This window comes from Callospermophilus lateralis, chromosome 9, assembly GCF_048772815.1.
Source record: "Callospermophilus lateralis isolate mCalLat2 chromosome 9, mCalLat2.hap1, whole genome shotgun sequence".
Lineage (NCBI taxonomy): Eukaryota > Metazoa > Chordata > Mammalia > Rodentia > Sciuridae > Callospermophilus > Callospermophilus lateralis.
Genome location: NC_135313.1, coordinates 7,385,396 through 7,402,578, shown reverse-complemented (window position 1 = coordinate 7,402,578; position 17,183 = coordinate 7,385,396). Strand labels below are relative to the sequence as shown.

The 17,183-nt window shown below is 39.3% G+C and overlaps 1 protein-coding gene across 6 annotated transcripts in view; it reads left to right on the top strand.

Moving 5' to 3' along the window:
• Positions 1 to 17,183, top strand: part of Dis3l2 (DIS3 like 3'-5' exoribonuclease 2) — a 343,677-nt gene that overhangs the window by 141,457 nt on the left and 185,037 nt on the right. For all 6 annotated transcript variants that reach the window (XM_076866045.2, XM_076866042.2, XM_076866043.2 and 3 more), the window contains 2 exons: positions 11,759 to 11,859; positions 15,242 to 15,489. In XM_076866045.2, coding sequence (XP_076722160.2) covers positions 11,759 to 11,859; positions 15,242 to 15,489 — 349 coding nt within the window. The remainder of the gene's footprint in view (positions 1 to 11,758; positions 11,860 to 15,241; positions 15,490 to 17,183) is intronic.

Below are 17,183 nucleotides of genomic sequence, written 5' to 3'. Positions count from 1 at the left end.
GATGAAGATGCTAAGCAGCATCCTTCTCAGAAAGTGCTGTCAAGTCTCACCCCTGTTCACTGTCACTGCCACTCTCCTGATTCAGTTATATACATATTAGGATTAATTCTGACATAAAAGCACAGAAAATAATTTTCTCTAATTCAGTCCCCAGTACTTCCCCTTTTTCTCCCCTCTTCCCTCTTCTGTTCCCTTCCCTCTTCTTCTCTACTGATCTTTCTGCTATTTATAGTTTTTTTAAATTAGTGTCTTGGTGGGGATATACATATGGTGAGATTTACTGTGGAATATTCATATATGTACATAGGAAAGTTAAGTCAGACTCATTCCACTGTTTTCCCCTGTCCTGTTCCTCCTGTCTTCACCTCAGTCCCCTTCCTCTACTCCACTGATCTTTCTTCTATTTTGATGGAATTCCTCTCCCTTTTCTTTTTCTCCTGATTTTTTTTTAATTTTTAATTTTTTTTTAAAGAGAGAGAGGTAGAGAGAGAGAGAGAGAGAGAATTTTTTTTTAATATTTATTTTTTTTTAGTTATCGGCAGGCACAACATCTTTGTTTGTATGTGGTGCTGAGTATCGAACCCCGGCCGCACGCATGCCAGGCGAGCGCGTTACCGCTTGAGCCACACCCCCAGCCCTTCTCCAGATTTTGAACTAGCTTCTGCATATGAAAGAAAACATTTTACCTTTGACTTTCTGAGTCTGACTTATTTCACTTAGCATCATGGTGTCTCTTTCTATCTTTGATTCAGTTTCTGATTGTGTCTCCCCTAGGCTGTAACCATAGCTGTCCAAGATCTCTGCTTCTGTTGTTTTTTCACTCGAGAATGCTTCCAAATTCAGGGCCTTAACACATAAATGTGGTGTATTAACTCTTTAAAATTTTTTTCTACATTTTTAATTGGTGTGTTATAGTTGTGCATAATGGAAGGATTTGTTGTTACATATCCATACATGCACACAGTATAACAATATAATTTAGCCAGTATCACTCCCCAGCACTTGCCCCTAACCTCTCCGCCTCCCATCCCTTGGTTCCTTTTGGTGTATAACTCTTTCAGAGGATACTTCTTTGGCTTTTAAGCTTTATGGGATAGTGTCTGAGCTTGTCAGTCTCTATGTCTGAACCTGTATGTTAGAAATTATGTTTTGCTGAGAATAGCTTTAAATCCTAAAATACCAATGGCTTAAATAAGACAGAAGTTTGTTTCTCTCTCACACAAAAGAAGACCAGAGGCAGGCAGGCTGGCACATGTAGGGTGGCTCCACATCTTCAGTTCATTCTTTTATGCTGCTCTGCAGGGTAGAAACACCTTTGTCCTATAGCCAGGACCAAGATGAGTGCTCAAGGGAGGTCCAGCTAACACATCTTCTTAACAGCTGGCAGAGAGGAGGAAAGAGAAGACTGGGTCTGTGCCCTCTAAAGATACTTCTCAGAAGTCACCTACAACACTTTCCACTGCATCTTTCTGATTAAAACTTAGACATGCCCCTGCAAGAAGGCCAAAGGATGTGGTCTTTTAGCTGGGCTGTCCCACTAAAAATTGAAGAGACTAGCTAATATGGCTGTGACATAAGCCTCAGCTCTAGGGCCTGTCCGACCTCTTGCCCAGCGTTGTTCCTTCCCTTATGCATCTCAAGCCTTTTCTACCCAGCTCAGTGTCTACAGTCTGTTGGTAACTACAATATATCTCTTCTTAGACCTTTACTGCATCAGCTCTCTCACAGAACAGGGCCTCTTGAAAGTTCTGGCCTTTGTCTTGGGTGCCCTTCAACATCCTTGTTTCTCTTTGAAACATTTATACATCCTTCAAGCCCCAGGCCACTTCTTCAGGGAATGTTTCTTACTTGCTCCACAGTGCCAGCACAGCGCTCTGTACTTGTGCATATACCAGTGTGGAACAGTGGCAAAGCTTTGTGGACCTAACAGTTGAACAGATCTGGTTTGAATCTCTGCTCTCCAGCATGGGCTGGAGGTGCACAGCATAGAATTTGTATATAAAGCCACAGCCCAGGCCTCACTTTTGAGTTCCACACTTTCATATTGAACTGCTTATTCAACATCATCCGAAGGTACATATATAACTACTTTTGAAACAGAACTCTTGATTTTACTTCATTCTCTAGACTTTCTTTATTCATGCCTCCCTCAGCCTAGATGCAGAATTCAGAAAACGGGAAACAGTTCTTCACTTCTCATATTATATTAAATCTTTTTTTTAATTTATTTAATTTATTTTATTGGTTGTTCAAAACATTACAAAGCTCTTGACATATCATATTTCATACATTAGATTCAAGTGGGTTATGAACTCCCATTTTTACCCCAAATACAGATTGCAGAATCACATCGGTTACACATCCACATTTTTACATAATGCCCTATTAGTAACTGTTGTATTCTGCTACCTTTCCTATCCTCTACTATCCCCCCTCCCCTCCCCTCCCATCTTCTCTCTCTACCCCATCTACTCTAATTCATTTCTCTCCTTGTTTATTTTCCCATTCCCCTCACAACCTCTCATATGTAATTTTGTATAATAATGAGGGTCTCCCTCCATTTCCATGCAATTTCCCTTTTCTCTCCCTTTCCCTCCCACCTCATGTCTCTGTTTAATGTTAATCTTTTCTTCCTGCTCTTCCTCCCTGCTCTGTTCTTAGTTGCTCTCATTATATCAAAGAAGACATTGGGGTATTTGTTTTTTAGGGATTGGCTAGCTTCACTAAGCATAATCTGCTCTAGTGCCATCCATTTCCCTGCAAATTCCATGATTTTGTCATTTTTTAGTGCTGCATAATACTCCATGGTGTATAAATGCCACATTTTTTTAAATCCATTCATCTATTGAAGGGCATCTGGGTTGGTTCCACAGTCTAGCTATTGTGAATTGTGAGGCTATGAACATCGATGTGGCAGTATCCCTGTAGTACGCTCTTTTAAGGTCTTCAGGGAATAGTCCGAGAAGGGCAATAGCTGGGTCAAATGGTGGTTCCGTTCCCAGCTTTCCCAGGAATCTCCATACTGCTTTCCAAATTGGCCGCACCAATTTGCAGTCCCACCAGCAATGTACAAGAGTACCCTTTTCCCCACATCCTCGCCAGCACTTGTTGTTGTTTGACTTCCTAATGGCTGCCAATCTTACTGGAGTGAGATGATATCTTAGGGTGGTTTTGATTTGCATTTCTCTGACTGCTAGAGATGGTGAACATTTTTTCATGTACTTGTTGATTGATTGTATGTCCTCCTCTGAGAAGTGTCTGTTCAGGTCCTTGGCCCATTTGTTGATTGGGTTATTTGTTATCTTATTGTCTAATTTTTTGAGTTCTTTGTATACTCTGGATATTAGGGCTCTATCTGAAGTGTGGGGAGTAAAAATTTGTTCCCATGATGTAGGATCCCTATTTACCTCTCTTATTGTTTCTCTTGCTGAGAAAAAACTTTTCGGTTAAAGTAAGTCCCATTTGTTGATTCTTGTTATTAACTCTTGTGCTATGGGTGTCCTATTAAGGAATTTGGAGCCCGACCCCACAATATGTAGATCGGAGCCAACTTTTTCTTCTATCAGATGCAGAGTCTCTGATTTGATATCAAGCTCCTTGATCCACTTTGAGTTTACTTTTGTGCATGGCGAGAGGAGGGGATTCAGTTTCATTTTGTTGCATATGGATTTCCAGTTTTCCCAACACCATTTGTTGAAGATGCAATCCTTCTTCCATTGCATGCTTTTAGCCCCTTTATCAAATATAAGATAGTTGTAACTTTGTGGATTAGTCTCTGTGTCCTCTATTCTGTACCATTGATCCACCCGCCTGTTTTGGTACCAGTACCATGCTGTTTTTGTTACTATTGCTCTGTAATATAGTTTGAAATCTGGAATCGCTATACCGCCTGATTCACACTTCCTGCTTAGAATTGCTTTTGCTATTCTGGGTCTTTTATTTTTCCATATGAATTTCATGATTGCTTTATCTATTTCTACAAGAAATGCCATTGGGATTTTGATTGGCATTGCATTAAACCTATAGAGAACTTTTGGTAATATCGCCATTTTGATGATGTTAGTTCTGCCTATCCATGAACAGGGTATATTCTTCCATCTTCTAAGATCTTCTTCTACTTCTCTTTTTAGGGTTCTGTAGTTTTCATTGTATAAATCTTTCACCTCTTTTGTTAGGTTGATTCCCAAGTATTTTATTGTTTTTGAGGATATTGTGAATGGAGTGTTTTTCCTCATTTCCGTTTCAGAAGTTTTGTCGCTGATGTACAGAAATGCCTTTGATTTATGCGTGTTGATTTTATATCCTGCCACTTTGCTGAATTCATTTATTAGTTCTAGTAATTTTTTTGTAGACCCTTTTGGGTCTTCTAGGTATAGAATCATGTCATCCGCAAATAGTGATAATTTAAGTTCTTCTTTTCCTATTTTTATGCCTTTAATTTCTTTCGTCTGTCTAATTGCTCTGGCCAGTGTTTCCAGAACTATATTGAATAGAAGTGGTGATAGAGGGCATCCCTGTCTTGTTCCAGATTTTAGAGGGAATGCCTTCAATTTTTCTCCATTCAGAATGATGCTAGCCTGAGGCTTAGCATAGGTAGCTTTTACAATGTCGAGGTAGGTTCCTGTTATCCCTAGTTTTTTCTAAAGTTTTGAACATAAAGGGATGCTGTACTTTGTTGAATGCTTTTTCTGCATCTATTGAGATGATCATATGGTTCTTATCTTTAAGTCTATTGATGTGGTGAATAACATTTATTGATTTCCGTATATTGAACCATCCTTGCATCCCAGGGATGAATCCTACTTGATCATGGTGCACAATTTTTTTGATGTGCCTTTGTATCCGATTCGCCAGACTTTTTTTGAGGATTTTTGCATCTAGGTTCATCAGAGATATTGGTCTGTAGTTTTCTTTCTTTGAGGTGTCTTTGTCTGGTTTCGGAATCAGGGTGATGTTAGCCTCATAGAATGAATTTGGAAGAGCTCCCTCTTTTTCTATTTCCTGAAATGACTTGAAAAGTATTGGTATTAATTCTTCTTTAAAGGTTTTGTAAAACTCCGCTGTATACCCATCCGGTCCTGGGCTTTTCTTGGTTGGTAGTCTTTTGATTACTTCTTCTATTTCATCCATTGATATTGGTCTGTTCAAATTGTGTGTATCCTCCTGACTCAGTCTGGGCAGATCATATGACTTAAGAAATTTATTGATGTCTTCACTATCTTCTATTTTATTGGAATATAGGTTTTCAAAATAATTTCTAATTGTCTTCTGTATTTCTGTAGCATCTGTTGCGATATTGCCTTTTTCATCCCGTATGTTAGTAATTTGAGTTCTATCTCTTCTTCTCTTCGTTAGCATGGCTAAGGGTCTGTTGATCTTGTTTATTTTTTTGAAGAACCAACTTTTGGTTTTGTTAATTTTTTCAATAGTTTCTTTTGTTTCAATTTTGTTGATTTCCGCTCTGATTGTAATTATTTTTTGCCTTCTGCTACATTTGCTGTTGTTTTGCTCTTCTTTTTCTAGGGCTTTGAGATGAAGTGTGAGCTCATTTATTTGTTGGTTTTTGCTTTTTTTGAGGAATGACCTCCAGGCGATGAATTTCCCTCTTAAAACTGCTTTCATTGTGTCCCATAGATTCCGATATGTCGTGTCTGTATTTTCAGTTATCTCTAAGAATTTTTTGATTTTCCCTTTTATGTCTTCTGTAACCCATTGATCATTCAGTAACCTATTGTTCATTTTCCATGTGATGTAGGATTTTTCCTTCCTTCTTCTATCATTGATTTCCAGTTTCATTCCATTATGATCAGATAAAATGCATGGTATTATGTCCACCCCTTTATATTTACTGAGGTTTGCCCTATGGCATAATATATGGTCTATTTTTGAGAAGGATCCATGTGCTGCTGAGAAAAAAGTATATCCACTTGATGATGGTTGATATATTCTATATATGTCAGTTAAGTCTAGGTTATTGATTGTGATACTGAGTTCTATAGTTTCTTTATTCAACTTTTGTTTGGAGGATCTGTCCAATGGTGAGAGAGGTGTGTTGAAGTCACCCATAATTATTGTGTTGTGGTCTATTTGATTCTTGAACTTGAGGAGAATTTGTTTTATGAATGTCGCAGCACCATTATTTGGTGCATAAATATTGATAATTGTTATGTCTTGTTGGTGAATGGTTCCTTTTAACAGTATATAATGTCCTTCCTTATCCCTTTTGGTTAACTTAGTCTTGAAGTCGATTTTATTCGATATGAGGATGGCCACCCCTGCTTGCTTACGAGGACTGTGTGCGTGGTATATTTTTTCCCAACCTTTCACCTTCAGCCTGTGTATGTCTTTTCCAATCAGATGTGTCTCCTGGAGGCAGCATAATGTTGGATTTGTTTTTTTAATCCATGTTACCAGCCTATGTTGCTTTATTGGAGAGTTTAAGCCATTAACGTTTAGAGTTACTATTGATATATGTTTTGTACTTCCAGCCATGTTTGATTATTTATCTTTTTTTTTTTTTTAATTTAGTTTGTTTCTCCATGATTAGCTTTCCCCCCGCCCTCTGTCTTTACCGAGGCACTTCCTACTGATGGTTTTGGTTATTGTTTTTCATTTCTTCCTTGTGTAGTGTTTTGCTCAAGACGCTTTGCAATGCTGGTTTTCTGGCTGCAAATTCTTTTAGCTTTTGTTTATCATGAAAGATTTTTATTTCGTTGTCATACCTGAAGCTTAATTTTGCTGGATACAGAATTCTTGGTTGGCATCCATTGTCTTTCAGTGTTTGAAATACGTTGTTCCAGGATCTTCTCGCTTTCAGCGTCTGTGATGAAAAATCCGTTGTTAACCTTATTGGTGAATGTAATTGAATGTAATCTGCCTCCTTTCTCTTGTGGCTTTTAATATTTTCTCTTTGTTCTGTATATTGGATATCTTCATAACAATGTGTCTTGGCGTTGGTCTACTGTGAGTTTGTGTGCTCGGTGTCCTGTATGCATCTACAATTTGTATATTCGTTTCCTTTTTTATTTCTGGAAAGTTTTCTGTAATTATTTCATTCAGCAGGTTACTCATTCCCTGGTTTGAATCTCTATACCTTCCTCTATCCCGAAGACTCATAAGTTTGGTTTTTTTATGTTATCGCATATCTCTTGGATGCTTTTCTCGTGATTTTTTACCAGCCTTTCTGAGTTGGCTAGGCTCTTTTCAAGATGATATATTTTGTCTTCATTATCTGACGTTCTGGCTTCTACTTGCTCCACTCTGTTAGTGATACTCTCATTTGAGTTTTTAATTTGGTTTATAGTTTCCTTCACTTCAAGAATTATTGTTTGATTTTTTTTTATAATCTCTATCTCCTGATAAAGATGCTTAACTTCTTCTTTTATCTGTTTATGTAATTTATTTTCAATGAGTTCTTTCACTGTTTGAATTTGCTGTCTCGTATCCTCTTTAAGGTTCCATTCCATCTGTCTAAGGTATTCCTTGAGTTCTTTATATGACCATTTTTCTGATGACTCTAGGTCCTCCTGACTATTTAGGCTGTCCTGCATTGTTTGTACTCCTTTTATTCTTGCTTTTTCATGCTGCTCATGTTACTTCTTGTTCTGTTTGACTGCTGAGTTACTGTTTATTCTTCTAAATTTATTTGATGCTTGGGAGGAAAGATATTAGAAGGGAAGGGAAGAAGTCACTAAAGAGAATGAGAGTAAGCAGGTAGAATTCAAGAAAGGGGGAATAAGAAAATTGAAAAGAAATGAAAAGACAAAAGAAAAAAAATAGAAAATAAAAAAAGAAAAAAATTTAAAAAAATAATAAAAGAAATGGAAATTAAAATTAAAAGAAATAATAAAATAAAAAAATTTAAAAAAATTTAAAAAGTTAAAAAACAACAACAAAAAAATGAAAATGAAAAAAAAAATCCCCAAGTTAAAAAAAAAAATTAATAGGGGCTGGGGATGTGGCTCAAGCGGTAACGCGTTCGCCTGCCATGCGCGGGATGCTGGGTTCGATCCTTAGCATCACATACAAATAAAATAAAGATGTTGTGTCCACCGAAAAACTGAAAAATAAATATTAAAAAATTTTTTAAAAAATTAATAAATGCAGTCTTAGAGTTTGATTAACTTCTCTTCCAGTAGGTGGAGCTGTGCCCACTGGGCCAAGCTTTTCCTCTCAGTAGGCGGGAACCAATCCCTGTGCAGCAGCTCTTCCTCCCAGACTGGGCGGGTCTCCAATCCTAATTGCCTAGGGCCTTCTCTTGTGTCTAGTCACTTCCCCACTTTTCCTCAAGCCAGGCCCCGCTCACTGGTGACGCTCACCACAATACTGGCTACACGCCAGGTCTGCTGCTCCTGGGAGCCCTGTTTTCATAAACGACAGGGCACACTCTCCTGTTTGCTATTCCCTCAGACCCTAAGTTTGTAGTGCTTGGGGCTGAGAACCCCCAGCTTGCCCTCTGGTAGCCACGCCCCCGGTAGCTGGTGCAAGGGACCTCAGTTGTCAGTACTGGTGGGACCGGTAGCCGGGAGTTCTGCGCTGCAAGTCCCGCGCCACTCCTGATTCCCTCGGTCTGGCTATTGCGCTCAGGGGAGAGCTGGGAGGGGCCCTTAAGGTTTCCCCGCTGTGTGGAGAGGGAAGGCTAGGGGATTACACACCTGTCGCCGCTGGTTTCAATGAAGTTATCTCCTCCTCCGCGTTTTGGTGGTGATCATGCAAATGGTGATAGTTCGTTCCCTTTGCCGGGTGACCAATGCAACGGGTGGGTCCTGACTGTCTCTCCCAAGCCCCGTTTCAATCCTGTGGCCACTGCCTTTGAAGGCTCGGTTGGCTTTTACCTCCGTAGTTCAGAAGGGCCGAGCAGTTGTTTCAGCCAGATCGTTAGTGCTGAGTCACAGCAGTATGGCTGCGAGAAGCAGGCGAACCGGAGCTTGAATGCATCCGATCCAGGCTCGGTGTGTGTTCTGAGAGGCCCAGACTGTTTACCCCAGATCCACGTTAGCTCAGCATTGCCTAGTGATCCTGAGCAAACAGCATTTAGACAGTTTACGACTCCCTATGCCCGCGCAGCTGAAGAGGTCAGAGACTTGATCTCTTCGCGGCCGCCGCCATGTTGGATCTCTATATTAAATCTTATATTAAATCCCCACCAGTATATCAGCTCAATTGCAAAATACGTTTTAATTCTGCCTCCAGAGTCTGCATCACAGCTGTGTCCTCCAACGCCTGGACTCCTGGAGTAACACCTCACTGATCTCCTCACATCCACTCATAGCCTGCTCTAATCTTGCCTTGGTCATGCTATTCTTGCACAAAAGTCAGCTTCCCATTTAACATAGGCTTAGCTCGGGGTTCTTATCTCCTGTAGTGCCCACCTGCCTTGACTCCTGTCTCCCTCTCATTCTCATGTCTTGCACTGCCTATTCTTGCTAATTGTGTTCCACCTTCCCAGTCCTATTTCCAGTCCTCTTTCCAGTCCTTGACTGTGCAAAGAACTTCCTGTTTTTACCACCCTCCTGTCATTCCCTGCCTTGGGGTCTTTTGACCCCCTATTACTCTATATACACCGTCTTCTTTTCTCAGCTTAAACATTACTTCCTCACAAGCCTTTCCATGATCGCTAACCTAAGTCTCACATCCTTTTCCCTTCCTCCATAGGACTATTCTTTTCTTTTTATTCTTCATCACAATCTGTAATTTTATATTTATTGAGTGATTATTTATATAACATCATTTCCACATTAGCCTGTATGTTCCCTAAGGGCTGGGATCTATATCTTACAACTGAATCCTCAATGCCCTGTGCTCAATAAGTATACATGGAATAAATGAATAAATACATGATCTTGTGATTCAGTAATGCATTCGATTCTCTCATTAAACTGACAACTTTGCTCTTCAGTGTGGCAAGAAATAGTAGTAGTTGGAAACATATTAAGGTGATTCACCTTTCCAACTTGGCATTGTATTTCTTTACGTTCATTGATCATAATATCTATGATTCTCACCTGCAAGGCTATAAACTTTGCTTTAATTTATTAGGATGTAACTATGAACAAAGCCTTATTTTTTCCAGGATAACCTTATGAATACAGAACCTATAAAGGTCATGTTCAGGTGTGATATCTGGAAATCATGCTTGGGCCCACTGCCATGGGTCGCCCTCTCTCTTTGGATCTAACCTCGAATAACCTTTGGAATAGAAGAGTCACTGTTGTTGGGGTGGAATCTGAACTAATAGTCATTTTAAGATGGAACCATCAGTGACCATACTAGAAAGCTACTAGCCTTGGGTTTGGGCTGTCCTGGAAAAACCAGTTCTCTCTCTACCCTGAACTCATTTCCACAGCTTTTGAGACCAAAAGCTTACATGTCAGATTTCTAAGTAGCATGTACTCTTAATTTTATCTTCCTGTTCTTTCCTAAGTTACCTTATTTCCTGCAGAACACTGCAAGGTATATTATGGAACAAACAGATCCACCGCTTGTATTGTTTTATTTTTGCCCCAAGATTATAAAAAAAAAATGTTGTTCTGAAAGCATCTTATGATTTTGAAATTCTAGACTATGGCCTAAATTAAAAGATGAACTTGGATGACTATCCCTCTTTTACTGATGGATAAGTCATCGATAGTAGAAAAGTTTGTGTTTGCATTTTCTTTTCAGAAGATAATGAAGATTCTGCTTTTAGTGGGCTCATCAGTAGGTAGATTTCATAGATGGAAAAGCACACAGTTGATCATTCTTTAGCTTCAGTAGGTCAGATCATGTCAGTGTTTTCAGAGCATGCCCAGAATGGTCAAAGTTGGCCTTTAGCTGAGCCTTTGCTAGAGGCAGCCAGTCCTGAAAAGAATTTATTTATTTATTTTGGCTTTGGTTATGTCTAAATGATGATAAGTATGAGTCTCTGTGAAGTGGGTCCCACATGAATTTGGTTGTGATCCCTAGAACTTGCGATTCCAATATACTTGGATAGAGGGTAATTTTTAGTGGGGAGGAATCTAATGTAATAAATGAAAATACAAAAATTTTAAATGTTCAAAGGTGTGTAATTTGCTGTTTTTATTCATGTGTGTTTTTAATACTTCTGGTATGGAGCCTAATTGCCTCTTTCTCGGGAGATGTGGTTTTAGTTTCTTGGGTGAATGTGCATTTTATAAGTTTTTTAAGAAAGGAAATTAAACATAAAAGACTTTAAGTGCTTTATTCTTTATATAATGTCTCTAAGAAATGCCAGGAAAATCAGGGTTGGGCTTTTATTTATTTATTTAATAAATATAATAAATTTTCCACCATTTTGTTTGTTATGGCTGGTACCAAAGTTCTTTTAAAAGTTAACATTTATTTTGATTTTGTACTGTTTCAGCAGATGTGCTTTAATAAATTAATCTATCTCTATTCTTCATTGTGGGCTGGACAGTACTTAATATCTTTTTTTTTTGTTGGCATTTTGATACACAGATGATTTAGTTTAATTCAGCATATTAGATGTTCTCTGCTAGTATGGTGTTTAGCATGCGAATGATGTAAAGTAGAGCAAATGTGGCCTGCTGAGCCAGGTGCTCAAAGTGAGCATTGATACAGATATGTGACATGATTGGCCATAGTCAAGTCATCCAACCACTGTGAGTGAGTGATGTGGGGTACTTGGTATCCAGAAATCTTTCCCAGTCTTAGTTTTCAAATCTTCAAAGTCCGTATGCCTAATGGATATTCATCTAATTGATCCCTGCTCTTCTTTTTCTTTGTCTTTCTAATTTAGGAAAAGAGGATGCTAATGCACCAGTTACAAAAGATGAGAGCACCTCCATGTCACAAGACACAAAAGCTTTATCAGAGAAGTCGCTGCAGAAATCAGCTAAGGTCATTGATTGCAGATTTTTTCCACTCTTCCAATGGTTAACACCTGAGCTACTTGTCAGTCTCCTGAGATTCAGTTAGGACTATAGTTAGTCAGTGAATCAGAAAAGTTAGTAGACTCAGGAAATTAGGAATGGGTCTTGTAACTTTAAAAAAGTAAATGTGTATTCACTTCCTTATCTTTGTATAAAGGGCCAAGGCCTTTTCTTTAAGTATGTTTGGAGTTTTGTATTCTTTCTTGTTTATAACCCATGTACAATCAGGCATTTATGACTTCCAGTTTGGGTTATTGAAAGTGGAGCAAAGCCAGGCACAGTGGCACACACCTATAATCCAACTGACTCAGGAGACTGAGATAGGAGGATCGCAAGTTCACTTCCAGCCTAGGCGACTCAGCAAACCCCTGTCTCAAAATAAAAAATGAAAACGGCTGGTTGAGCTCCTCTGGGTTCCATTCCTAGTACTACAAGCAATAAGTGAATGGATGAATAAAGTGAACTCAGAATTTAAGACACTGGGAGAAGTAATAGGAATATCAACTCCTTCTAGATTTTAGTTTTTGCTTCAATTTTTAAAACTGTCATAGCTAATTCAAAAAATGAATTTTAAGAATTCCTTTTTAGTTTTTTCAAAGTATTCAATTCACTTATCACATAATAATTATTTTTACATTCCTGTTTCATTTTTTTGCACAATTTTATTAAAAGCTTATGTATGTTAGTAGCATCCTCAGATGTGGGATCAAATACAGCCGACTCTGGCTATGCAGATAACTAATGGTGGCAGAAGGCAAAGTGACGCAAGGGCAAAGAATTGAATGGCATCATAATGTGAGGCTTCGTGTACCAGAGGTATCTTGTCAGTGTGCTTGACCTGGGAATGCAGTGTGCCAGTCGCCAGCCAGCTGGTTAGGAGAATCTCACCAACATATTGACCTGAACAATTTCAAATTTATGTATGTTACTCCCACTGCCATTCAGTTATCCAGATCTATATTTCAATAGGCATTTTGAGGACTAACCATGTTCCAGGCAATGTGCTAGGTGTGGAAGATTGTAATGACTGGGTGGCCGGGGTCTGCATCTGGCTCCTACACCTGTTTCATTTTACCTGTGCAGGATTTTAAAACTTTGACTTCATAACTTACATTAAACAAACATACAGAAAGTGTTTCCATAAAAAAAATCATGCTTCTAGCTTCTTTTTCAAACAAACATCTGGCTGTACTGGGCCACATTTCTAAATGACTATGATAAGAGCTGAATAGAGCAACACTCCGTCCATAGAACTTGTATTCTGTGATTTGCTACTGCCCTCCAATTGTGCCCACCCCTTCTTCCCATCCTCTCCCCTTTTCTTTCTCTCCCTCTTGGATAACATTTTTTAATGAATTTAATCTAAAATTACAAGGCAGGGCAGGTGGCACACATCTATAATCCCAGGGACTCAGGACGCTGAGGCAGGAAAATCACCAGTTTGAGGCCAGCCTCAGCAATTTAGCAAGACTCTTGTCTCAGAATTTCAAATGGGCTGGGCATGTAGATCAGTGGTAGAGCACCCTTGGGTTTGATTTCTAGTACAAAAAAATTTAAAAAGTAAAAAATATCAAATAAAATAAAATTACAAGGTAAGCAGCACTTGTATGCCAAGCTTATGCTCTGCCTAAAGCTAACTTCATATGAACCACAGGTTCAAGCTGCTTTCTGCATTTCTGTGCTATCAGAAATTAAACCAGGATGCAAGGACTTCTGGGTCAGACAAGATAGCATGGCTTGATTTTTTTTTTTTGCTCCTCCCACTAAGGATATCTATAAACGCTGGTTTGGGGGGTGGGGGCAGGAAACCCCAAGAGAACTTGAAAGGGTAAAAAAAAGAAGGGAACACTTGTTAGGGACCTCCGGACTAAAGAAACTACATAGAGTCAGGGACTTTACAGCCCTACTATTAGAAGGTGTTTCTGAATCTCAGCCTGGCAATGGCCAGATAGACTCCGGTCTGTCCAAGAAACCTCTATCTCAGAGATGCCAGGCAAGCCAGCAGCATCTGTGAAGGAGTTGACTGGGAGCCCTGATAACAGTGAGTGATCATGAGAAGGGCTTTCCTTTCCCCTTAGGCCTGAGAGGCCTCTCCCCACTGAGAGACAGTGGGCATCTGAGTGACTCTACCAAGGGAGATCCTACTCCAAGAAGCACCTGATACAGGAAGCCTCTTTGTCCTATGGGCCAGGGATTCCCCTCTCTCACCTCGAGGCACCAGAAAGCATGAGGATACCAGTAAAAAGGATCTTGCCACAACAAACGACCTGGTGGGCAAGGCCCCTTTGTCCTCACCCAGAGCAACTCGGAAATTATGAAAGCTGTTTGAAGGGGAATTCTACCATATTAGGTGTGCAATCTGGGAAGTCTCTTTGTCCTTGAGGACTGGAGACTATTCTCTCACATCCAGAGACATTGGACAGATAGTCAGGTAGTGCCAGTAAGGAGATTGTGCCACAAACAGGAAATCCCTAAATGGGAAACCTCTTTGTCCCTGCAGGCTAGAGAGTACTATTCCACATTTTCAGGTGCCCTGGCCTGGAGAGTCCCCTAATTCCTCACAAACAGCATCAGTAGAGAACCAGTGGGAGTCCCAGTGGCACCGTGTAAACCAAACTTTGCAAAATAATACTGCAGAGACCCTGAAAACAAAATTGTCATTGGAATCTCAGCCCACAGCAATAGGCCAGGATCTGCATGCTAAGTAAACCTCAATACTGTGACTGCCAAGCATGAAAGAGTTAAATAATACCAGCATCTCCTAATGTCAATAGCCAGAAAGTTCAGGATTCAAACAAAAACCAATCATCATACCAAGAACCAGGAAAATCATAACTTGAGAGAGAAAAGGTATAACTTATACCTACATGAAACCATTGATGTTATGACCAGGCTTCACAATGACCATTATGAAGATGCTTCAGCAAGCTCTGGAAAATTCTCTTGAAACATTTGAGAAAATAGAAAATCTCAGCAAAGAAGTTATAACTTAATAAGAATAGTAATTTATATTTAATAACATTTTTAAAGCATTTATATATTGTTCATAGAGTATGCTGGTATGTTGATGTGAGAAAAGTATAATGCAGAACAAATACCTGGAGCTATACCTATCTGCTGAAGTCTCACTTTTCTTCATAAGACATAGGTCACAGTTATAAAAGCACTTTGATCTAATTTATTCATGTACTGCATAGTTTTTTTTCCTTGGCTATATATGCTTAAATTATTGCAACTTATTGATTACTTACTGCTGGACTCTGCTAGTTGATCAGATAATATCCTCCTGACTTCACCTGATACCCAGTTCTACAGATGAGCAACACTGACATTATCTTTGGTGTTTTCAGGTGGTTTACATCTTGGAGAAAAAACATTCCCGAGCGGCCACCGGCATCCTCAAACTGTTGGCTGATAAGAACAGTGAGCTGTTTAGGAAATATGCCCTGTTTTCTCCCTCAGACCACCGAGTGCCTAGAATCTATGTACCTCTCAAGGACTGTCCCCAGGACTTTGTGACCCGGCCTAAAGATTATGCCAACACATTGTTCATCTGCCGCATCGTGGACTGGAAGGAGGACAGCAATTTTGCGCTGGGGTAGGTGATCTCTGGCAAGAAAAACCACTGGTCACAGGAAAGAACTCAGTTTAAGGCACTTCATACTAACTTTTTATGAATTTTAGTTATTGTTTCTTTATTAAAGCCAAGGTATGGTGGTTCTGAGTCCAGAAGTTACCCTTACTTCACTTCAACTAGTTGCCAACAGGTTCCTTGAATTACCAAACAGTAGCCTTTTTGTTTTTGTTTCTGGCATAAAATATAAGCACATTCTGAGCCTCTACAGTTTCCTGTTGTGTCATGAATCCTATTCATACTTGTGTTCTGCAGCAAATTCATTGCATCAAATAGCCAGTTCTTTCCTTTCAGATGCTTTTTTAAAATATGCAAAGTCCAAGCATATTCAGGAGACCTCCCAGTTTCTTTGCTTTAAAGTATGAATATAAAGTCTTGTTTGAATGGTGTGCTTTTTGGTGTTGATCTTGCAGTCAGGTTGATTAGTGCCAAAGGTTTCACCTTAGCATTAAAAGCTAAATTATTACTACTGTAGGCAGGAAGAAGAGTGCCATGTTTCTGTGGAAGCTGTCAGAAATCAGCCTAACTTAAGTCTTAGAGATGGTCATTTAATTTTTATTTAAAGAAACTGCTAGACTTCACTATCTGATCAAGTGCTATGACTGTTTTCTTATAACTAGCAATCACTTTGAAAGAAAAATAATTTTTTTAGTTGTATCTTTAGGTCTTTATTATGAATGATGTCTGACTTTTGCTTCATAGGAAATGGCAATGAAAGGTACACAATATAGAAGAGTCTTTCCTGACATTTAACTCTTAGTCCAGTGTAGTGGCTTGCTGGTTGGTTATCTGACTTATACAGAATGGATCCTCCTGGGAATGTTCTGTGGTGATGTGAGGCAACACTGAACGGATGGCCACAGTGTGCTGCTTTTACCAGGCTTATTCTACACTTAGCTTCTTATGCCTAGCCATGTAATCCAGGTCATACTGATGTTAACAAATACCCCAGAGCCACTTTTCAGTTATGTGAAGATCAGTGTGATTTCCTTGAACTCAGAGCCTCTTAGGAACTGTTGAACTTTCTTTTTTGCTCTAAAATGGTGCGATTGCAGTGTCATTATTTTTAAACTTAACTCATTATCCAAGAGTGATGTCAACCTCTTGAGCCCCAAGTAATCCTTTTCACAGGCTTTCCCGTTTCTCACTATCAAATCAAAAGGTCTGATGGTGGCCATGACACTGGCCTCTGGTCACAGGAAAGAACTCAGTTTAGGGCACCTTTATACTAACTTTGATTATGCTGCCATGCTGTTTGACAGTGAGAAGGGAAGTCTTTCACATCACACCAGGAAACCCAGTCTTGTCCTTTATCTGCCTTTCTGCCTGAGCCCTTTGTGCATTCTGGATTGGACTGCTGCCTTAGTGTTCAGGTTGTAAGGGTGTAGTTAGGAAATCTTCAACCAGGAAGATTCTTATGTTTCTGTTTCTGTTATTACTCTAATGATCCTGTAGGTTCTCTCATACAACTGAGCCCTTGCTTCATCAGGACCCTAGTCAAAGGGTAGATGCAACAACAACCAAAAGGGAGTCGAGCCTTTGAAGTAACAAACACCTTTGTTGGATCCAAAAAAAGAATATTTTATTTTATTTTTTTAAACCTTTATTTATTTATTTTTATGTGGTGCTGAGGATCAAACCCAATGCCTCACACATGC